General features: G+C 40.6%; 1 protein-coding gene across 1 annotated transcript in view; it reads left to right on the top strand.

Annotated features, from left to right (window-relative positions):
* Positions 1-3967: 3967 nt before the first annotated feature.
* The window catches only part of LOC117391437 (lysine-specific demethylase RSBN1L-like), a 74326-nt gene continuing 52872 nt past the window's right edge, over positions 3968-25421 (top strand). The window contains exons 1-2 of the mRNA XM_033989250.2: positions 3968-4629; positions 17514-17657. Coding sequence (XP_033845141.1) covers positions 4035-4629; positions 17514-17657 — 739 coding nt within the window. The 5' untranslated portion in view covers positions 3968-4034. The remainder of the gene's footprint in view (positions 4630-17513; positions 17658-25421) is intronic.

Raw genomic sequence — 25421 nt, 5'->3', positions numbered from 1 at the left:
TTTCCTACCACTTTGCAAACTCGAGTCTCTATAATTAAAACAGATATATTACCACGTATACATTTTTATTTTGCATTGCTTTCCCTCTCTCCCCTGCCTAAGTATTTTGAACAGCTTCACTCTCTGGTTTCAAAATATCTATGGAAAGGAAACGGCCATGTATCTCTTTTGTTACTTTTCAACAGCATACATCTTCAGGTGGCCTTTCAGTGCCCAATTTCAAATACTACCATTGGTCTTTTGTTTTACGTCCACTCTCTTCACGGTTCTGCCCAACAAGTGACTCTTCATGGAAATGCATAGAAGAAAATCTAGTTCATCCTCATAGATTAAAGGACCTGATTTACTCCACTTTTCCACTTAAACAAGCAAAGACTCGTTTTGGCCCAATAATTACTAATCTACTATCAGTCTGGCAAAACATGGAAAAATAATCCAAACCATACAAAAATGGCATAAGAACAGTCCACTTTTCCATAATTATTCATTGCAAAATATTTGCATTTTCACAATGGGAAGAGAAAGGGATTCATGTATTAGGAGACGTGTTCGCCGACTCTGGGCTTCTCCCCTTTAACGGTTTACGTGCCATCTTTAAACTGTTAGTATCTTCTTTTTTCTTGTACCTCCAGTTGAGATCCTCCATGAGCCTATGGGGTTCCATGGACTGAACCTCTCACCACACCCAAATTACACAATATATTAAATAGAAAAATTAAAAAGAGTTTTGTTACACAAATTTATATAATTTATTATTGACTGCAAATTATAAACCATTGAAAAGCGAAAATGTGTGGAGTAAGGCTTTGGATGGAGTAATGGAGAATGACAACTGGAAAAGAATATGGAACACATTTACTTATTCATCAAAAAATCCAAACCATGAGATATTGCACTTTAACTTTCTACATAGAACTTATTTAACCCCCAAAAGGTGGTACCTGATGAAGCTCACTTCTTCTCCATATTGTGACAAATGCTCAGAGAACACGACTGGTACTTTTATCCACATGTTTTGGGATTGTAAAGATGTCAATATATTTTGGAAAACTGTACATAAAACTAAACTCAACTAAAATGTTAAACAAAGATTTTTGTTTTTCCCCACATATTTTTTTTTATTAACGATTTTTCAAAATTACTAAACTGGTCCTTTTCTCACAAAAAGATACTACTGGCAGGGTTAACAGCAGCGAAAAATCTTCTGGCCCTTCACTGGCAAACATCTAACAACTTGACTCACAGTCACTAGATCAATACCTTTCGTTATATCATTAACATGGAAGTATCAGTAGCTAAAATGCATGGAGCCAAAACTAAAAGTGGAAGAGATTTTATAATGTAAATATACTGTAAATTAAAAGGTAAGCTGAGTAGCTGTAAGGGGCCTTTAATTAAAAAAAAAATAAATAAATATATATATATATATATATATATATATATATATATATATATATATATATATATATATATATAATAAATGATGGTGGTGATAATAATGATGATGATGATAATAATAATAATAATAATAATAATAATAATAATAATAATAATAATAATAATAATAATAGATTTGTTTTTGTTGCCCTGTTTTCATTATTATACAAACAATAAACATTTTGATCACCAAAAAAAACCCAAAAAAACAAAAAATTAAAGCATGGGTTATGTTTGATTGTATGGCCTTGGAATGGGAGGTCAGATATTGGGATGTCGCTGCAAATTGTCAGTTCAGACCAGATGTTGTCTGCTGGGTGAGGTCCATTTGAAAATATATTGCAGTTGTATTGCTATTAAGTAGTGAAAAATGTTGTCATTCAAGTTTTTGTAGCGTGGATAGTTTTATTCTCACACACACAACATTCATACTTGGCAAGGAGGGCGAAGTGTCTTGCATAAGGGTCCAGTGTCGTTTTGTTATAGCAAGCAGGAACCGCCAACCTCCTGGGGACACCTGGGAGGTTTATTTTGCCAGTAGAATTTTGATATTGTAGAGTCAAGGGATTTGAACCAGTTGGAGGGGTTGGAATCATGGAGAGGATATAATTTATTTTAGGGAGAACTGACATTTTAACTGTTGCTATTTGAGTGATGAGGGATAACAGAAGATTCATCCAATGTTGGAGGCTATCTGTGACTGATTTAAGAAGGGGGGTGTGGGTAAGAATGAACAGCTCTGACTACATATTTGAAACAGACAGTAAAAAGTACTTTTAATATGATTTGAGGCGTTATTTTTACCATGTGTACCACAAAAAATTAGCAGCACTTTATAAAAATATGTATGAAATACTTTTACTTAAGCAGATTTTTTGATGTGAAACTTAAATTTTTACTTGAATAACTTTTTACCTCTGTATTTGTACTTTTATTTAAATAACAAAATTGAGTACTTCATCCGCCGCTCTCACCACTGACTTCTGGTAAAATAATGTTTTGTCTAGTTTCTCATTTAAATTCACCTGTCACTCTCACAGCCACACAGTGCCATGCTGTAATTACATGCTCTTACTCACAGAAGTTAATACAGATTAATTATGCAAATACAATTTCACTGAAGGACAATTTGACAGGTTTGCAAGATATGCAAAAACATACGGTGTGAATATTTTTTAAAGGTATGTAACTTTTTCTGATGGGGGTCAATCTTGATGTTATTGCTTTCCCAGAATATTCCACAGTATGCCATTAACCTTCTATTTTGGTGGGTGCAGGTGATAGGTTACACATCAGATCTGGAACAGAATGTGAAACATGCCAAATGATGACATCTCCATGGAGAAAACCTGGTGATTGCACTCCCACCAGAAAAGTTACATAATGCACCTTTAAAGAGGAGGTGTTATAACATGGTAGAAAGCTCAAAACATTTAGTTTGCATAACATTGTTCCCTCATCAAAAACCTGCCTGAAGAGGTTTTATTCATCCATGCATGTTTCAGTTTTTAGCAATCTCTCCCGGGCCCGAACTCTATACGGTTAGCTGTAAGATTCTATGCCCACAAGCCTACAACATCTATGCAAATCAACAAATCTCCATAAAACTAAACAAAAAAACATGACACAAAACTGTACACAACAACTTGACAAACCTGATGCGATCTGCAATAGTTTCATTAACAGGATGCACAGTGATTGTGTTGTGATAGTGCTCTGAAGGGGATGTGACTTAGCACAGAGAGCAAAGGGAGGGGAGATTCAGACCGTCAAAAACTAAACTGACAACATCTCTGCTCCCACACAACAAATTTCAAACCACAACAAATAGGAAACCAGTTTGTCCATTTTAATTTTCTTAATCCATTTCACGCTTGAGTCAACACAGTTATATATTTCCCATTGGTTTACACAGCATGCTCTACGCTAATCCTGTCACAACATTTAACTGTACATACATTATTTTTCCTATACTCATCTTTGTGAAACTCAAATGCACCCTCAGTTTCATCTGCACTCGGGCCTGCCTCCACCTTGAGCGGAGGCAGCTGAGGTGGCTCTGGCATCTGTTCTGAATGTCTCTTGGACACCTTCCTGAAAAGATGTTCTGTGCCAGTAGGGCACGCTATAAAGACAATTAGCTATGGTGGCCTGGGGACAACTTGAAATTCCCCTGGAGCTGCTGGAGGAAGTGTCTGGGGTGGAGGAAATCTGAGCACCTCAGTGTAGACTGCTCCCTCTGCAACCCAGGTCTGGTAAGATTAAGAACTTACATAGGGAATACGTAGACAGCTACTAATATGTAAAAGCCAAGCAATAATAAAGTATATCACATTGAAATCTAAGCATTCTCAAATGAGCCATGATCTATGTGGGCCAATTATTTTGTTTTCAAATGCACCTTGTTTCATTATTTACCATGTAGTCCACACGGCACATTGTAATAACCCTACCCAGCTGGTAACAGCAGCTTGTAGTTTTCCCTGTCTGTCACACGCACGCCCCGCCCACGCGCTCTTGCTGCACGTCGCATGTACGAAAAAAAAAAAAAACAGCAGCGGCGTTAGAGGAGCGTAAATAGAGAGAGAAGGCTCAAGATGGCTGCCTCGCTGGGCTCCGACTGCCTCACCGAAGCTGCAGCTGCGATTGCGGTGGATCCAGCGCTCGCTTCAGCCAAAAACAAACTCCCGAAGCCGACCGAGGCGAGAGGAACCACGGACAACATCTCTCCGATATGCCCAGATCCGAACCAGCCACCACCCAAGAAGATCCGAGTGGAGGAGCGCAGCGTAAAACCTAAAAACCTCGGAGGCGAAGGCAGCAGCAAAGACAAATTCAAGCAGCCAAATTTGTGGAGCTACAGCCCGATCACAGCGAGCAGCAACAACTCGGTGCCTGTCTCCGGTGGACCGCACTCCCAACCACCGACAAATGCGCATAAACTCCTCAAACAGAGCGATTTCTTCCTACATAAAACGCCTTTAACGACCAAACCGAATAGGAAATCTACTGTCAAAGACAAATACAAGCTTAAAGACGGCGAGGAGGAGCGAAAGAAGAAGCATAAACTATTACTACGCGCTTCTGCAAGTGGAAATAACATTACTAACAATAACAACAACGATATAACCAGGTTTAACAATGTTGCTGTAACGAAGCGAGAGAACGGTGAGGTAGCCCTGTCATCCAAAGGTAGGCCATCATATTACGGAGTCTGTTGTAAAATGTACTTTTTATTATGGGGAAATTGTGAATGAAGTTGTGATACTGGTTGATTGAAGCTAGAATGGAGTCCTGCCCTTTTATAGTGACTTGGCTTACGTTGGATCGTGCCTAGTTAATAGCTTGTGGCTTAAAGCGTACCTCATACAGTCATTTCTCCCATGTTTGGACACCTAAAATGCGCTCTTTTACGCAGCGCGATATCCAGGAAACACTCCAAGATATTCGCCATTGCTACTAGCTATGAATCGTTAATGGTTTGGGCAACTTTTACGCACAAATGTCGTAGTTTACTTGATGTTTCTATGGCTATGGCTGTCAGCTTGTTCGGTTACCCGCGCATGAACTCATCGCTAATACTAGTCCGATTCAGGGTAGTAGTAACAGGAGTGATCCACGACGTAATGACACAGAGCGTATGTATCTCTATTTCAACCATAGTCCAGTACGGATTGAGTCACTTGTGCCGATTGTTATGTGAATGGGAACACGGTGTCTGCGTCTTTACCCGTAAGTAGTGGCGATTGTGTAACTAAACACAATTACGCACGCGTTTCTAGGCTATCCAAGCCGCTTCGTGTTGTTGAAACTATCATAACAATATGACAGGCGCCCGCCATTATAGGCTAAGCGTTGTTTTGGTATCGCACCACGCCCCCCTCTGTAACCTCGGGCTGAATAGGAAACATACACAGAACTGGCTTTGCTTGTTGTTTATAAAACGAGTAAGCAATAATGTTTCGTAAATTTAAATAGAGTGCAGGTGCCAGGAAATCCTTTGTTCAGGCATTAGATTTATTAAGTCTTTATTATTACATAATAAAGAAACGAGCTATAACCATGCCCCAGAGTATCACATATTTTAGCCTTGAATGATTAGCCTATTATTAAACCGGTACATAAGTTTAAGTAAATAATCATTATTCTATGATCAATACATTTAAATACATAGTAAAAGTAATTAAATACGTAGTAATTACTATTACAGTATAAAGAAACTAGGCAGGCTGTAACCATGCCCTAATGTACAACATATTGTAGTGTAGTCCTTAAACAGTAGTCTACCCTACTACAGATATTATTTGGGTGTCCTAAATAATTAGACCTACGCATGTTTGAAATAGAAAGTGTATTATCTTTTGGTGCTTCGGTCTGTAGTCGATTAAAGACAGGTCCTGCCGATCTATTAGTCGACTAAAACAGCAAGAAAAAGAGGGAAAACATCTTTATGTATCTCACCTATACTGCACTCACAAGACTACACCTGCACTGGAGTTTATGCAAAAACAACTATTTATGCAAAGTACTAAGAAACAATGTATTTCATACATTTTATATAAAGACAGATTAAACTTGTGAATCATGAGTTTAATTTGCCTTTTTACATATAAATACCAAAAAATACCAACTGTTCAGCTAACTCACTTCTTTCTGCTGGTGTCCAATATAAATCCTTATATCCTAAACTAATACCAACTAAAACTCAACTAAGATTCCATCAGAAGATGTCTGTGTAGACCCTCAGTCGTCCAGGACTGATCCACAGCAAACAACAAAGTTAAATCTGTCAACTGAACAAATCTTGTAGGAGTGAAGACGTTTCTCTGCTTATTCAAGCCGGAAGAACTGAAGAAGCAGCTTGGATGAGCAGCAAAACTTCTTCACTCCTAAAAGATTTGTCCAGTTGACAGATTTAACTTCGTTGTTTGCTAAGATTCCATCAATCAATTAATCAACTAAACAACTTACTTACCACATGCTAGTTTCAATACTAGTTTTAGTATGATTGAGTATGTGATTTTCGATACTTTTGACAACCCCAATTTAAATGTTACGTATATTTCGTTTTGATCAATATATACAAATTGTACCAAAGTCACTGGTTGAATGCAGCATTACATAATAGGCTTATGGAATGGGGCTACACGTTCGTACTGTGCCCTAAAGTAGTGCATATAGATCAATGGTATAAAACAATAGACTTTACAAAGTAGTATTTTGTTACATGCAAGAAATTATAGGTGTTGGGGAAACATAGACCACAGTATGCCTAGAGTATTACTGTCACATACTATATTCAATGATATACCCTACAGCCCTACACGTACTACACTGATCATTTTACATAGGCTATATATATATATATTTTTTAAACTTTTTTACAGTTTCTGTATTAAAGCCTTGAACTTAAACTTAATTGCTTATTTTGAATTTATCCTATTTCAATTATGTATTAAAGGCTTTATTAAGCTTTCATTCATAAATTAAATTTGGTTGTAACATTTTAATCTCCTCTGAGGTAGTTCTATTTACATAATAGCCATGAATACCGTCTTATGTAATGTTATGAACACCCACGGAGATGTCTTTAGAGTACCGAGTTGTCTGCTGAGAGGTCAAGTAATACTATATACCAGATACCAGGGGTGTCGAACTCAAATTCACAGAGGGCCAAAATTAAAAAGTGGGACAAAGTCGCGGGCCAAACTAAATATTTACTGAAAAATTTTAACAACATCTGCATGTTTTTCAGAAGTGTTGGATTAAATTTGCGTGAGGCGACAGGTCGCAGATTGTAATGAGTGTCAACAGAAGTAGTGGGGGCTGGTGCCAACGTATTTGCAAAGTATTCTGGGATTCGTAGTATTAGCGGTGCATGTGTTATACTGGCACAGTGGCTGGTGGGCCAGCTCTAATACATATTTGATATGATCTTGCGGGCCAAATATAATTATATCAAGGGCCAAAATTGGCCACTGGCCTGAGTTTGACATGTCTGCTATATATTGTAAAATTGCATTAAAATTGCAAAATATATTTGAGAATTTTTTTGGTTGCAATATCATTCCCTCACATCACACTCACTGCAGAACAGGAAATTGGGAACATATTTTCAGTCATAAAAATGCATGAGTGGAATAAAATGCCAAAATATGTTTGCTGAAAATAATACAATTTTTGTATTACAAATTTTTTGCAAAAAGGTTGTTTGGTGTGTGTTTGTGTGTGTGTGTGTTTTTTTGTTGTTGTTTTGTTTGCTTTTTAGAAATGCCATGTCTAGCTATACTATTGAGAACCTAACAAAGAGGTTTAGCAGGATCAGATCAGGATCAGATCAGAGAAGAGTATTTAGAGGATAGTAGTGTCTTTCCAGTTTCATATATATATATATATATATATATATATATATATATATATATATATATATATATATATATATATATTTTTTTTTTCCGAAGATCTGGTATTCAGTTACACGCCTATAATTACAATATTAAACTCACTATTTTATTTTTCACGATAATTTTATTGACTTATTGTTCAGCAGTATTTTTTACATGTGGAGAAGATTTAAGCTGCAGTAGAGGGTTTGAGTAATAACTTCTATGACTTATTATAGATGTAAACTACTGTTTCATTCTGCTTCTCTGCATGTTTTCTGGAATACATAGTCCTGGTATAGGGTTATAATGTCAGTTGCATTAAGTAGTTTCAGTAACATTGTTTATCGTTTGTATTTTCTTCAGCAATATATCACACTTCAAAATGTGTTATTGTGACAGTCTTGCTGGGGCACATAATGCATAATAAAGGACCCTGAGGTAGACAAGTCCCACACGCTAAACCTGAAATGCAGTGAGCTTTGTGCTATTGACAAATGTGAACCAGGGCTATTGGAAAAGCCATTGTAGTGAGTCATGTTTACGTCCCTGTTCAGTTAGAGGGAACTCGCCACATTGACATTCTGAGCAGCCCCTGTGTCCCGCAGTGTGGTCCTGGGACGCCTCTGTGTGTAGAGGACAAACGACTCAGACTAAAATACAGGACAATACAAGGTTAGATCAGCTCAGACTGTACAAGTGTTTAAAAAGGGAGGACAGTGGGTATTGAACAAATTTGTGTAAGTCTCAACTAGAGATAGCTGATATTTGGACTTTTTGGTTATTGGTTATGGGCCTTAAATCTCTAGTACAGGCCGGTATGCTGTTTTGGTAAATCTGCTGCCTAAAAAATACATACAAAGCTTTATATTAACACTTAAATACAAATAGATAGAGAATTAGACTACACAGCACTCTTAAAGGTTTATGGTAAAAAAAATGCCTGGGGAGAGTTTGTAGTAAATTTAAATGACATAATTTGGGGAAAAAGTCATATTAGCCCAAAATTATGGGCAGAGCTTATCCTCCATTGGTTGCTCTGAATTCTAAACATTCGGTGTATTGTAGCCAGAGCTGCCAGGGGCAGACTGATAAAAGCGAGGCTGCCAGTCTGTTCCATCAGCTCCTCTGACCACCACCAACAGTCACATACACATCGCATCCACACTAGTCAATGTGGGTGAATTGTCTTGCCTAAAGACACTTGGTCCAAGCAGGCAATCCATCCAAGAGTGTAGTCCATTCTGGCTTCCATTGTAGGGAGTATTATACCTCTGTTGATGTAGGCCCAAGATAACAAGGACTGAGTTGGTATTGGGGGGCTGGCAGAGCACTGTCACTACTCTGAATGTACTGTGCACCACCTGTGTCCTCTCTCTCTCTTCCTCTCTCTCCCTCTCTCTCTCTTACCCCCCCTCCTCCTGACAGCCTGTGACTCATCCTTTTCAGAGCTGTTGTATTTTATTTATCTTCATTATCCTCTTGTTAAAGTCCAGATTTTTGTTCTAACACAGTTTTGTCTAGATTCTTCTCTAGAAGATTTATAACAGTCAAATCTTACAACCCAATTTGAATGGTCACAATTAAATAAGTAATATATAAACACTAAGCCATCTAAGTGGGATTCTGTTCAGAGTACACAGTTTAAACAACTCCAGGAGCATTGACATTTGAAAGAAGGCTCAAATATGAGAACTGATAAACTAATACAAGAATCCCATGAGTTTCAGAACATGTTTATAGAGGTCTAAACTACAGGTACTGTGTATTAAAGGCACTCTGTTCTATTAAAATACGGGATATTTTGTTGTTTGTCTATTAACTAAACAGTTGCAGCCTTTGTCATTTGCTCATTTTGCCAACTCAAATTTAAATTGTATTTACACTGTGTCCACGGCTACAGCTTATCAGTGTGTGAGGAGTGAATGGATATTGACTACAGCCCTCTGAGAAGTAGATCAGCAGATTATAAGAGAAATGTAAGGTCAGTGTTTTTACACAATTATATATTTTTTTCTCTATATCACACTTAATATTATTACTGTGATGTCTCATGCAAATGACCTGTTCAAGCCAAATATGGATGATTGTTAGTAACAGAACATAGCAGGGGCAGACACTGTGCCATTATCAACGAGAAAGCCCACTGTGTGTGCTGGAGACATGCTATTCACTATTCAAAAATGAAAAGATTTGGAGATTATTTGAAAAAAGCACAATTATATTAGCACATTTTATGGCTTTGAGATTGGAATTCAGTTGGGTCATTCAGAGAGCCCAGCATGCATCTGAAACTGCAATTATTTTTGGTTGAAACATAATTTTAAAGTTTCAGGTTGTTGTTACAAACATTGTTACATTAGAAAACAACACCTTTAACAAAGGGTTGTTCCTGTATGAGTGAAGTTAATAAAGGGTTGTTCCTGCATGAGTGAAGTTAACAAAGGGTTGTTCCTGTATGAGTGAGGTTAACAAAGGACTGTTCTTGTATGAGTGAGGTTAACAAAGGGCTGTTCCTATATGAGTGAAGTTAACAAAAAGCTGTTCCTGTATCAGTGAGGTTAACAAAGGGCTGTTCCTGTATGAGTGGCTTTAACACAGGGCTGTTTCTGTATGAGTGGGGTAAGCCACAAAAACACCTACCACGCTCTCTGTCAGTCTTTGTCAGTGATGCCCAGGGCAGCTCCGACCACATAATATCATATTTTCGACACTGACATTAGGCTAATCATTCACTCACTCCATACGCTATGGTGTTAGAAATTATTGTAGCCACAGCTGCCCTGGGGTAGATGGAGCGAGGCTGCCTATCTGCACCATCTGACCACTACAACACTCACACACCACATTCACACCAGGCAATGAAAGGGGGTTGAAGGCTAAACATTAATGATTTGTTCTCTATCTCTACAGATTAAAAAAAAAATGTGAACAAAATAAACTTCATTCATTCATATTCATATTTAAATTGTCTTTAAGATTGTGTGCTTTTTAGAGGGATAGGTGGTATGCGCTCTCTTTCATTTTCTGATGTTTTAGTGAAAAATGGAAATCTCAAATTGTCCATCCATCCATCCATTTTCTTCCGCTTATCCGGGACCGGGTCACTGGTGCAGCAGTCTGAGCAGGAACTCCCAGACTTCCCCCACCCCAGACACGTCCTCCAGCTCCTCCGGTGGGACCCCAAGGCGTTCCCAGGCCAGCCGAGAGACATAGTCCCTCCAGCGTGTCCTGGGTCTTCCCCGGGACCTCCTCCCGGTGGGACATGCCTCCCTAGGGAGGTGTCCAGGAGGCATCCTGAGCAGATGCTACCTCAGCTGGCTCCTCTCGACGTGTAGGAGCAGCGGCTCTACTCTGAGCTCCTCCTGTGTGACTGAGCTCCTCACCCTATCCCTCAGCCACCCTGCGGAGGAAACCCATTTCGGCCACTTGTATTCGCGACCTTGTCCTTTCGGTCATTACCCAGACCAAGACCATAGGTGAGGGTAGGAACGTAGATTGACTGGTAAATCGAGAGCTTCGCCTTCCAGCTCAGCTCCTTCTTCACCACAACGGACTGATACAGCGACCGCATCACTGCAGACGCTGCACCGATCCGCCTGTCAATCTCACGCTCCATCCTTCCCTCACTCGTGAACTAGACCCCGAGATACTTGAACTCCTCCACTTGAGGCAGAGGCTCACCCCCCACCTGGAGAGGGCAAACCACCTTTTTCCGGTCGAGATCCATGGCCTCGGATTTGGAGGAGCTGATTCTCATCCCAGCCGCTTCACACTCGGCTGCAAACTGCCCCAGTACCTGCTGCAGGTCCTGGCTCAAAGAAGCCATCAGGACCACATCATCTGCAAACAGCAGAGATGAGATCCTGTGGTTCCCGAACCAGACCCCCTCCAGCCCCTGGCTGCGCCTAGAAATTCTGTCCATAAATATAATGAACAGAACCGGTGACAAAGGGCAGCCCTGGCCCGAGTCTAACATGCATCGGGAACAGGTCTGACTTACTGCCGGCAATGCGAACACAGCTCCTGCTCCGGTCATACAGGGACCGGACAGCCCTTAGCAAAGAGCCCCGGATCCCATACTCTCAGAGCACCCCCCAAAGGACACCACGATGGACACGGTTGAATGCCTTCTCCAGGTCCACAAAACACATGTGGACTGGTTGGGCAAACTCCCATGAACCCTCAAGGACCCGATGGAGAGTATAGAGCTGGTTCAGTGTTCCACGACCAGGACGAAAAACACACTGCTCCTCCTGAATCCGAGGTTCGACTATTGGTCGGATTCTCCTCTCCAGTACCCTGGAATAGACCTTACCGGGAAGGCTGAGGAGTGTAATTCCCCTGTAATTGGAACACACCCTCCGGTCCTCCTTCTTATACAGAGGGACCACCACCCCAGTCTGCCAGTCCAGTGGTACTGTCCCCGACCGCCACGCGATGTTGCAGAGACGTGTCAGTCAAAACAGTCCCACAACATCCAGAGACTTGAGGTACTCGGGACGGATCTCGTCCACCCCCGGAGCCTTGCCACCGAGGAGCTTGCAAACCACCTCGGTGACTTCAGCCAGGGTGATGGTTGAGTCTGCCTCCGGGTCCCCAGTCTCTGCTTCCTCCTCGGAAGACGTGACGGGGGGATTGAGGAGATCCTCGAACTATTCCTTCCGCCGCCCGACAACATCCCCAGTCGAGGTCAGCAGCTCTCCACCCGCACTGTGTTGGTGAAGCACTGCTTTCCCCTCCTGAGGCATCGGACGGTTTGCCAGAATTTCCTTGAGGCCGTCCGATAGTCCTCCTCCATGGCCTCCCCAAACTCCTCCCAACCTCGAGTTTTTGCCTCTGTGGCCCGCCGGTACTCATCGGCTGCCTCAGGAGTCCCACGAGCCAACAAGGCTCTATAGGACTCCTTCTTCAGCTTGACGGCATCCCTTATTTCCAGTGTCCACCACCGGGTTTGGGGATTGCCGCCGCGACAAGCACCGCAGACCTTACGACCACAGCTACGAGCGGCCACATCGACAATAGAGGTGGAGAACATGGCCCACTTGGAGTCCATATCCCCAACCCGAGAGTCCAAGACACACGGCCGGAGATCAGATGACACGACAACAGAGTCGATCATCGACCTCCGACCTAGGGTGTCCTTGTGCCGCGTGCACTGATGGACACCCTTGTGCTCGAACATGGTGTTTGTTATGGACAAACTGTGACTAGCACAGAAGTCCAATAACAGAACACCACTCGAGTTCAGATCAGGGAGGCCTTTCTTCCCAATCACGCCCCTCCAGGTGTCACTGTCGTTACCCACATGGGCATTGAAGTCCCCCAGGAGAACAACGGAGTCCCCGGTTTTGACACCTCCCAGGGACTCTAAGAAGGCCGGGTACTCTGCACTGCTGTTTGGCCTGTAGGCCGACACAACAGTGAGAGACCTGTCCCCGACCCGAAGGCGCAGGGACGCGACCCTCTCTTTCACCGGGGTGAATCCAAACATGAAGTGGCTGAGCTGTGGGGCAATGAGCAAGCCCACACCAGCTCACCGCCTCTCCCCGCGGGCAACGCCAGAGAAATGGAGAGTCCAGCCCCTCTCAAGGAGTTGGGTTCCAGAGCCCAAGCTGTGCATGGAGGCGAGGCCAACTATATCTAGTCGGTAAAGCTCAACCTCCCGCACAAGCTCAGGCTCCTTCCCCCCCAGCGAGGTGACATTCCATGTCCCCAGAGCCAGTTTCCATGTCCGGAGATCCGGTCGTCGAGACCGCCGCCCAGATCTCCATGCACCAGCCCCTTACGGATCCTCTTGCGGGTGGTGGGTCCACATGAGGACTGCCCCATGTCACTCCTTCGGGCTGAGCCCCGTGGGGAGAAGCCTGGCCACCAGGCGCTCGCTGTCGAGCACCCACCCCAGGCCTGGCTCCAGGGTGGGGCCCCTGTAACGCCGGTCCGGGCCACGTAGCTGGCCTTGATTTTATTCTTTTCATAAGGGGCTTCTGCAATTTCAAATTGCAAACCTCAAATTAGATCCTCTAAAGGGCTAAGTTTGGCCCGCGAGCTCCACTTTGGCCACATCTTAATTGAGTGGGAACATTTGCATTCTGTTTACCCTCTCTTCATATTGTACTGGGCTGTACTTGAATAACTCTCATCCTAAATATAAATGGAAGCACTGCTGTTATTCCCCTGTCTGAAGCCTCACCAGTGTTTAAACCGTGAAAGCTTTTGACATTACTATGCTTAGTTTCAGAGTGAACAATTAGCACTATTGGCATAGAAATGAACAAAACTAAATATGCTGTCTTTTTAATAGTGAAAACTCCTCAAAATCTCGCCTATAAATAGAAATCTGAAACACACACATCAATGAGTTGCAATAGTAGAAGTCCACCAGTATATTATTGTAGTGTTGTAGTCTTCATCTTATTCACCACAAGAGTCTTAACACAGAGCAGCCACTTTTAATAACAGCCACTATTTCATGTACTAAAGTCAATCCTTTTTATATTTTTGTCCTGTCCTCAGTGAGGGATGAACCTCTAAAACTGCATCTGCTCCCACAGCTCTGCACTTTTAAAGACTCTCTGCTTTGATTTAGTGAAGGAGAAAGAGGGTGAGGGAGGGTGTATGAAAGATAGAGGGAGAGACAAGGAGAGAGAAAGATGGAGAGAGGAAGGGGTGAGATAGAGGAAGGAAAGGGAGGAGATAGAGAGGATGAGAGAGGGAGAGGAATGGGGAAAGAGGGAGAGAGAGGAGGAGAAAGGGAGAGAGAGAGTAGTTTCTGTTCAAAAATGCATCTGACTGAGTTCAAAGCCAAAAAGTTCCTGAAAAAGAACAGGGACAAGTTTTGATGGGTTTGTATTGGCTTAAAGAAAAGTCATATTACAATCATATAGTTATAGTTTGAGAGTTTTTGCAAGATTTTATTTTTACAGCTACCACTCTTGCTTGCTATTACTGTTGCTACAAATACTACTGATACTACTGTATCTACAATGTTTCTATTGATTTATGAAGAGAAAGAACAGAGAGACCACGCTGGAAAGGTTCAGTTGTTTACTAGATTTACTTTGAACGGATACATAAAAACAACGATAAAAATTGGTACTAGTACTATACTACTACAAGTACAAGTAAAATGAAATGCTGACCCAATTTAAATATATTGTGACACTTTTTTCTGTTTAGTTATTTACATTTAAAATAACATATTAATTAATTATTTTAAAACATGGTATTTGGAAAAAGGTGACATCATATATTTAAAACAAGTCAACATTTGATGATCCAGAGCAGGGGTCACCAACCTTTTTGAAATTGAGAGCTACTTCATACAAAGGACTACCGGTTAGATATGCTCTTCTGAAATAACAAATTTGCTCAGTTTGCCTTTAATTATACATTCTTAATAATGATTAATGATAATCATCTATGTAAAGACACTGATCACATTAACGGTTTCTTGCAATAATTATCAACAATGACGGCAAGGTGGGAAACAGATATCAATATTCAGCACTTTAACTTTATTGATCTTAGTAACTGTTACATTTTCAGATGATCACTTACGTCACTACATCTCATAGGAAAAATGTCCCATTTTTACCAGCCACTGACAAACCTTCTTAACAAAACAAACTATGTTGGACCATGTTTCAAAATGTTATCAATTATGTAATGTTAAAGAAAAATCAACTTACATATTTTTAAATAAATCTCGGTTGCTTTTAGCTCAGGGCTTGTTCTGCCCATAGTATGCGTCCCTGTGGGGAATTAGCGCGTTAGCTTTGTGACACGTAGAGAAGTGTCCCTCCACATTGTGCCATTTTGCTGTTGCTACAGTTGCCCCGCAGATGAGACACACACAGGTTTCTTTTACAATCGTTGTAAAATTTGCTGTGAAAAGTGATAATTTTTCTTTTTCCTGCCATGTTTTTGGGGTAAGAAACTGCATCCAATGCGCATCTTCACAGCGCTTGCAAGCGGAGCACTGGTTTTGTCACAGGCACAATAGTAACCTTTGAACTGAGTAGGACAGAGTTCACCTTAACTTATCTAAACTTAACGTATAATGAACATATTTTTTAAGATATTGTCATTTTTAAAGCTATATAAATGCAAGCGTGTTAAAACAAAAACAGAATAGTATTACATTTTAGATTCAGCTCATTAGTGAGTCATGCTATTTTTAGAACCGGCCTGCGGGCGACACAAGAGGTCCTTGAGGGCAACCTGGTGCCTGCAGGCACTGTCTGGGTGACCCCTGATCTATTAATTAAAGCCACAGTATTATAAGCAAAACAAAAAAAAAAAAAACACTAAAAGAGAAGCATATTTTGAGGTTTGGTTTTTTTCATTTTGGTTGTTTATTGTACTGAAAAACAGTGAGCATTCTTGCATCTCCACAAACCTGACTTTTATTTGGCTTGGGGGAGGATCATGGAAATGTTGTTCCTTTGACTATAATATTTCACAGTATAGCAAAAATGTGTTAATCTCCATGTAGAATGTTCCAAAGAATGGTTTTAACTTTCCATTTCCATTGAATCAAGCTGTTTACATGTCACCTTCAGAAGGTTGCACACTGTAAAGTTACAGTACTAATCCAAACTATCATAATTTGAAACCTTGTAGGTTTAAACCATCATTTTGACAAAAACTGTTTTATGACAAACTCAAGTTATTAAGGAGGCCTTTTTAAAAGCTTGACAAACTTTTCTGACAAAAATGAATGAATGGTTACTTCAAAATCCAGTCATGTTGCTATAGTGTTTACTATATATAGTAAAGTCCATATATATATATATATATATATATATATATATATATATATATATATATATATATATATATATATATATATGGACTGAGATGTCTGATATTCTTCCTGGGACCTGCTGTAGCCACTCCTCCAACTTGAGGGTCATTACTTTGAGTGCTCCGATGACCCCAAACACCTTCTCCAGCTCTTCTTTGAGTCCCTGGTATTTCTCTTTCACATGTTCCTTTTTCCTGATGTTCCATCACTTGGTACTACAATGCAACAATGGCTTTGCTCTGTTGTTTATCCACCACCACCTGTCAGTCTGTCTGTCAGTCCCACAGGATCTTTCTGTACACTATGTCTGCCACTTGGTTATGCCACTCCATGTATGCTTGGGTCTTGTCTGGTGTGGTAGATCTGGGCCTCTATTGCTCTTGTGCCCAAGGCCTGCTCCTGTGCAGCCAGCGCCTCTGTGTTGTCCTTCAGATCAGCTCTCTGCAGAGTATGTCATCTGCTGGGGCCTTGTCCTTGATGTACTTGGATCTTGGATCTTTCATCTTAGACAGTAGCTCTCATGCTCACTAATCCTTCGCCTTTTTCCTTATAGCTTACATACAGTCTGGGCCACCAGACACTGTGCATTGCTGTGATATGATACCTCCTTCTCCCATATGTCTTTCCAGTACCTTTCAATTTCCAGTTTTGTCTCACATGTACCTCTTTAGGTGGCTGTATCTGGCCATGGTGGGTATTGCTTCTCATTCTGACATCTCGCCCATTTCTGTCTTGTTGTCCCTCCTTGTCCAGTAGCCTGTATCTCATCAAGATGCTCTGGTTCCCCAGTCCCCTCCCCAGGGGGGAGTCGAACCTGGGTCCCCTGTGTGAAAGTCAGATGACTTGATTCACTTGTGTTTTTTTGTTGTTTTTTTTCTCCACAGATCACTCTGCCAATGACAAGACTAAAAACCGAGAGAGGGAGGAGGGAGAGAAGAAGAAACTTAAAGAGAAACCAAGAGAGAAGAAACATAACAAACTGATGAATGAGATAAAGAGGGAGAACGGAGAGGTCAAACAGTCCAAAGGTACAACTCCCTTTATTTTATGTGCTCTTTTTATGATGATCATGTAAACATACTTGTAAACAACCTCTTTAGCTTCATTACTCTTCTACTTGCATTAGAAATTAGCACTAGGTATATTCCATCCATCCATTTTCTTCCACTTATCCGGTGCCGGGTCGCGGGGACAGCAGTTTAAGCAGGGACTTCCAGACTTCCCTCACCCCCGACACGTCCTCCAGCTTCTCCGGTGGGACCCCAAGGCGTTCCCAGGCCAGTCAAGAGACATAGTCCCTCTATCGTTTCCTGGGTCTTTCCCAGGGCCTCCTCATGGTTGGACATGCCCGGAACACCTCCCTAGAGAGGCGTCCAGGAGGAATTCTGAGGAGATGTCTGAGCCACCTGAACTGGCTCCTCTTGACGTATAGGAGCAGCGGCTCTACTCCGAGCTCCCGTGTGGCTGAGCTCCTCACTCTATCTCCAAGGGAGCGCCCAGCCACCCTGCAGAGGAAGCCCATTTCGGCCGCTTGTATCCGTGATCTTGTTCTTTCATTACCCAGAGCTCATGACCATAGCTGAGGGTAGGAACGTAGATTGGTAAATCGAGAGCTTCGCCTTTTGACTCAGCTCCTTTTTTACCACGACGGTCCAATACAGCAACTGCATCACTGTAAATGCTGCACCGATCCTCCTGTCAATCTCAAGCTCCATCCTTCCCTCACTCGTGAACAAGACCCTGAGATACTTGAACTCCTCCACTTGCGGCAGAGACTCCCCACCCACCTGAAGAGGGCAAGCAACCTTTTTCCGGTCAAGAACCATGGCCTCGAATTTGGAGGAGCTGATTCTCATCTCAGCCGCTTCACACTCGGTTGCAAACCGCCCCAGTGCCTGCTGTAGGTCCTGGCTCAATGAAGCCATTAGGACAACATCATCTGCAAACAACAGCAATGAGATCCTGCGGTTCCCATACCAGACCCCATCCAGCCCCTGACTGTGCCTAGAAATTCTGTCCATAAATACAATGAACAGAACTGGTGACAAAGGACAGCCCTGGCGGAGTCCAACATGCACCGGGAGCAGATCTGACTTACTGCCGGCAATGCGAACACAGCTCCTGCTCCGGACTTTTGTTCATTTGTCACAACTGTTTGTCTTAATGTCTAAACCTTCCTCAGCACTTTTCGTTGGTCGAGTGGAGATGAGCGGACTGAGGTTACCAAGGTGATCAAGTGCATGTGGTCCATTTATGTATTAAGACAAACAGACTTGGCAGTGGCCTTAAAATAAACCAACAAATTTAATACGAGGATTTGAAATGAAAGTCTTAAAATAGCAGAAGTTTAGAGCAGTGTGTTGACTCTGGAACCTAAAGTGCATATGGCAGGTTTCAGGCTTTTCTAATTATTTGGCAACTTGGTTTGGTGGGATAGTACTAATGTCAGCTTGTAGAAAAATCTAACGAGATAAAAGGGCTTGTCATTTATTTTTTAAGTCTAATTATATCTTTTGTGCAATTTCAATGTTTTGACCATAGAACATAAAAAGAAGTAAGGACTAAGGGAGTGTGACGTCACCCATAGTGTTTGGCTCCGGTCAAATGAAGCTCATTGATGCTAGGAGTTATTGCGGCAAATTTGGAGCTGAGTTACATATTTGGAACTCCGACTGTGAGTATCATAGCAACCAAAGAAGGCACCTGATTTGTCAGTTATTAATGTTCATATCTTGATTTACATAATAGCAAATTAAAAATACCAGGATCATGTAGAGGGTTAATATGAACATTTTAAGACCAAAATGATGAGATTTGCTGCAGCAGTTACAGAGCACAATTTTCAATGTAAAGTGAACTGGAGTCAATAGAGCTGGAAGCACACCAGGTAACAGTAAAGAACTACCTCTACGTATGTCAAATGCCTGTGTCCAGGAAGTACATTTTTTGTTGTAAAATCTTTAATATTATGATATTAACTATGTTTTAGTGAAATGTGTAGTCTAATCTGTCATTTGTAATCTCCTGAAGAAAAACAGTACAATCTTTGAATCAGTGCCATTTAACACAAGAAAGACTCCAAACCACATGCACTGACTTTGATAGTTTAGTCATTACAGGTGATTTTAATGTACATGTGGATAATGTGTTTGACAGAAATGCTAAAGAGCTCAGTTCTGTCCTTGAAACCTTTGGTCTGACTCAGCATGTCAGTGAGCCCACCCACAACAAAGGGCACACTCTGGACCTACTCATCACAAAAGGAGTAAATATTTCAAATGTCAATGTGGTGGATGTTGCTTGGTCTGAGTTGTAGTAACAACTCTCGTGTCCTGTTTGCAATAGTAAACAGATTAACAAACCCCCCAGCTCCGCTGGAGCTAATTTCCACATCTAAGTTCAATGAGTTTGCAGTATTCTTTAATGACAAGGTTCAGGGCATTAAATGGCATCAATTCCACAATGCAAATTACAACCCAGCACCTACCTAGACACTTAGAGCTGACTCACTTTGCTCCTGTAACTGACAAAACTGCAAGAGATTTTCGCCAGTCTGAGTTCATCTACATGCTGCCTCATTGTGTTACCCACTACATTTCTAAAGTCTGTGCTCAATAGTTTGCTGTCACCACTCGCTTGCATAATCAACATGTCACTTCAATCTGGAACATTCCCAAGAGCTTTGAAAACAGCAGTTATCAAGCCTCTCCTAAAGAAGAGAACCATTATCGACCAATCTCTAATCTGCCGTTTCTCGGCAAAGTCCTTGAAAAAGTTGCTTACCAACAGTTTATTAACTTTCTCTAAATGAACAACTCTTTCGATGTTTTCCAGTCAGGTTTTAGACCCCACCACAGCAGAGACTGCTCTTATCAAGGTGACAAATGACATCTGCTTGAACACTGCTGCAGGCAAAGTCTCAGTCTTGATCCTGTTAGATCTGAGTGCTGCCTTTGACACTGTGGATCATGGGATCCTCTTACAGAGACTAGAGGACTGGGCAGGCATCTCTGGTACGGCTGTAAACTGGTTCTAGTCCTATCTAGAAGTTCAAATTGGAAAATGTCTCAGATAAAATGTCCCTGAGCTGTGGGGTGCCCCAGGGTTCAATCCTGGGACCCCTGTTGTTCAATCTCTACATGCTGCCATAGGCCAGTTAATACGCAGTAATAATGTGTCGTATCACAACTATGCAGATGACACTCAGATCTATGTCTCACTGGCAGCAGATGAATATGGACCAGTGGATTCACTCTTCCACTGCATCCAACAGATCATTGTGTGGATGCAAAACAACTTTCTCCAGCTAAACTCAGACAAGACTAAAGTCATCATCTTTGGCTCATAGAAACATAGAGAAAGTGTTAGCAGTAACCTCCAGTCTCTCTCTCTAAAACCTTCAAATCAGGCTCGAAATCTAGGGTTAATAATGGACTCAGACTTAAACTTTAACAGCCACATCGAATCAGTAACATCTGCAGCTTTTTACCAACTAAAAACATTGCAAAAATCAAAGGCTGCTGCTCGGGTCCTGACTAGAGCCAGGAAGTACGAGCACATAAGTCCTGTGCTCAGGTCTCTGCACTGGCTTCTGGCATAGACTTTAAAGCAGCTCTGCTTGTGTACAAGTCTGTCTATGGCCTAGCACCAAAGTACATCTCCGACATGTTAGTGAACCATCTCGCACTCTGAGGACTTCATTGACAGGCCTCCTGCTGGTGCCTAGAGTTAGGAATAACATGGGGAATCGGCGTTTCAGTTTTATGCAACTAAAACCTGGAACCGTCTTCCTGAAGGCCTCTACTTTGGCAAAGTTTAAATCCAGGCTCAAAACGGTTCTGTTTAGCTGTGCATACGACTGAAAGTTTTTTATTCTGCACTCTTCTGTTTTAATGTTAGTTTTATGATGATTATTTGTGATTGTTTATGTTTTGATTTGTGTGTTTTTAATGTCCTTTGTATTCTGTAAAACACTTTGAATTACCTTGTGTACAAATTGTGCTATACAAATAAACTTACCTTGTTTTGCCTTTTACTGACAGAGGGCTGGCTGTGGACCTCTCTATTACTAAGGCCCAAGCTGAGCATTAACAGTTAATTGCATAGCCCTAATTCAAAGCGCAGTTCATCTGCTCAATAATTCAGTTTTATTCTGATTGTGAATATTGGTTCACCTACAGCTGATGGTGAGACTAGCAAGTGCTTTCCTGCGCCTTTGTTTGTATCTGTTTAAATGAGACTGTTTAAAGAGAATCTGTAATGTTTAGTTAAAAACATGAGCACATAGTCAATAGATAGAAGGTAGGGCTGCTTGATTATAGAATTATTATTTTGAGTGATGCAAAATCAATGTTTTTATTCTGTCAAAAGTTCACCTAGAGGAAGAAGAAGGGCTAAATGATTTGGGGAAAATATCAAAATGATTGTGATTATTATATTATTAGATGTGATAAATATATGGAAATGAAAGTAAAAATTTTTACAATTTTGTTACAATTTTTTTTTTTCAAAATTTTCCTCCCTTTCCTACTTATATACCCATATACACACGCGCACAAACACACACACTCACGCTCACACTCCCATATAAGAACAGTCAAAGTTCACATTTTAAACTTGTCAAAAAGACTGAAGAATGAACTGACAAACTAATAAAATAATCACATTTCAGAACATGTTTGTACAAATCTAATCTATAGGGTTAGCACTTTTTATGCAGAATAAGACAGGAGATTTTGTTTGTGGAAAAAATGATGGTACTTTAAAAATTGTAATTTCAATTTGGTTATGTTTAATCTTGCAGCTCTAAGAGGAAGAATATACTTATGTAAAGTTATATTTGCAATGCTGTCAATTTGCTCTAGGTTTGTATATGTGAAAAACAAAAAATCACACTGATTTAATCTGTATATTAGAATCCGTACTGTACTTTTTCAACACAAAGTCAATTTGAAAAGAAAAAAGCTACTCTTGAGTACATGCGATCAGTCTATATATTATTTTTATTTCACATTCTTGACTGATTGGAGCAATAATTGTGACTAAAAATATGAATTGCATAGGAGAAGAGCAAAATAGATAATGAAATTATTTTAAATTTCATTCAGGTTTTTCTTCTCTGTCCTCTCTCTTGCCTTCTGTATCCCTCATTCCTTCTGTCTCATTCCTCTTTTTCTCCCCATGTAAACCGTGTGAGGCTTACTTGACATATTTTGATGGCTGATTTGAATAATACTGACGCAGCTCTGTCTCCACATGTTCAGCTCTCTCTGTGTGACCTGTTTGTTACACTCACTCAGAGATGGTAAAATACAAAATTTAGCATATAGAGCTTCAACTATGTTGCGTTCATGTTTTAGATTTGATTATGTGCATTTCAGATGGAGGGCAGTGGCGTATATAACTCTATTGGAGATCTACTGGTCTTGAAATAAATATCCACACCTATCTGTTTGAGACTGGCTCCACAAAGTTGTCATATTAATCTTAATCTTATTAGTCTTTTGTGTACTCTCACTTTTGTTTATTTATATTGGCAAGAAGATATTGAACAGGAAACACTTTTGTTTCATGTGGATTGGCCCAGTAATTACAGCGATATTATAAAAGCGATATTATAAACCAGGTCAACAAATCTGCAATCAGACAAGTTACACAGCAAAGTCTACCATAGAATTCTTACCTGTCATTTAGCTCAGTTTTAAACTATAAGTATACTTTAGTGATGTAATGTGAACTGTTATTATCAAAAGTATCGAAAATCAGGTACTAACCGATACTAAAACTAAACTAGATACCCATTTGAGCAAATTTGATACTAGAGATCGACCGATAGTGATGGTTTAGAATCCAGAGAAACCGATGGCTGATAAACTCTGCCAATATTTTTGGGCCATATGTAGGGTTGATTTAGATTATTTTCTAACAAGTGTATAATTAAAATTTTTTGCAAACTCAGCCACAACCCTCTTTCAATGCAAACTGGATAAGAGAGCATTTTGTGCAGTGCCCTCTTTGGACTAAAGTGTTATTTATATGCTTTATACATATTTTTATGCAGTTGGTGAAATCTCCTCTGGTGGAGATCTCAGGCCGATACGATAAAAGTGCAGAAAAAAACATTAACAGCACAATTTAAGTTTCAGTGTCATTTTAAGCTTTATAGTATATGACCTAGTATAAGATCTCATGGTAACATAAAGAAATTAATTTTTATTTTATGTAAGAAAATTGTTTTCAAGTACTTAAAAAGGAGCATGTTTTATTTTCATTGCCGTATCGTAAACTGTATTGAGTATTGAGTCAGTTCCTTGATGTTCCTTAGAACAATTGTATCTACACTACCAGTCAAAAGTTTGGCGACACCCTCTCATTCAATGGTTTTTTTTTTTATTCATTTTGACTGCTTTTTACATTTTATATACCTATAGAAGACATCTAATATATGAAGCAAAATTTACGTATGTAAGTATGTAGCTAAAACAAAAACTCAAATAACTATATTTAGGCCCGTGCCTGTGCAGGGTGTAGGGCCTATTGCTTCCGCAACGATTTGTGCATGGGCGAATTTAGTCAAAATGTGCTCCCGTTTCCGCTTACAAAGTCCGATCGGGCTCAAATTTTAATCAGCCATAGAACTTTTGAGCCTAAACCTACTCATTGTAAAACAAAATTTGCGTGTTAGTGCCCCCTACAAAATAACAAATATATTTGTATGGATGACCGAAAATGTAGTTTTAACAAATGTTACGCAATTTGAAACAAAATTCCAAAAAACAAAATCAAATGTTAAATTTGGCACAATGACTCTTCATGTCATCCCGATCAATAAAGTCAATGGGACCCATGTTATAGTTTTCGCTGGGTTGCCATGGTGATACACAAAAGAGCCCATGTTATCCTAATGGGAACATTTCCAAATTTTCGTACATTTCAAAGTCTTATGACAACTTATTTGCTTCATTGAGGAATGTGAAATTTGGCACAGTAACTTTTCAGGTCGTTCCTATCAAAAAAGTCCGGGGGGCCAAGTTTGTATTTTGTACGGTGTTGCCATGGCGAAAAACCCTGGAAAAACCCATGTTTTTGCATTTTTGGGCATCAATCCTTCCACTGTGTGTAGACTTTGTTTCGTGACAAGTACAGCCCAAAACTGCAATAACATAGGCAAAACTGGCGCGTTAGTGCCTCCTGTAGATAGTGCCGGGTTGGTCGAGTGCGAAGCACAGCCCACGAGGGCCGTTTGATACCGCTTGCGACTTTAATTATTATTATATTGCTGTTATTATATTGCTTTCGTTGCAGTCTGTCTTCACATTTTCACATGTCAAAATTTGATCCCGTATGTGCACGCAAAGTCTGAATTTGCTCAAATTCGAATCAGTTGTAAAACTTTCTGGCCTAAACCTACTCATTATGAAAGAAACTAAATTGGTGCAATAGCACCCCCTACAGAATATCTAATATATTTGTATGGAGGGCCAAAAATTTTGCTTTTCGAAATGTTACCAAATTTGACACAAAAGTCCATTGCGTCATCCTAATCAATAAAGTCAATCAGAACCATGTTGTTTCTTTCACTGTGTTGCCATGGCGATGTGCCAAACTGCCAATGTTATCCTAATAGGAAACCTCCCAATTTTTCCCATTCACGGGGACAATATTAGTTTCATGGAATAATGTGAAAAATGGCACCATGACTCTTCATGTCATCCCAATCAAAAAAGTCAATGGGACCCATGTGATATCTTTCACTGGGTTGCTATTGCGATGCACAAAAGAGCTAATGTCAT

This window comes from Periophthalmus magnuspinnatus, chromosome 23, assembly GCF_009829125.3.
Source record: "Periophthalmus magnuspinnatus isolate fPerMag1 chromosome 23, fPerMag1.2.pri, whole genome shotgun sequence".
NCBI lineage: Eukaryota > Metazoa > Chordata > Actinopteri > Gobiiformes > Gobiidae > Periophthalmus > Periophthalmus magnuspinnatus.
Note: the sequence above shows the minus strand (reverse complement) of the source record. Positions and strands in the feature narration are given on the sequence as shown.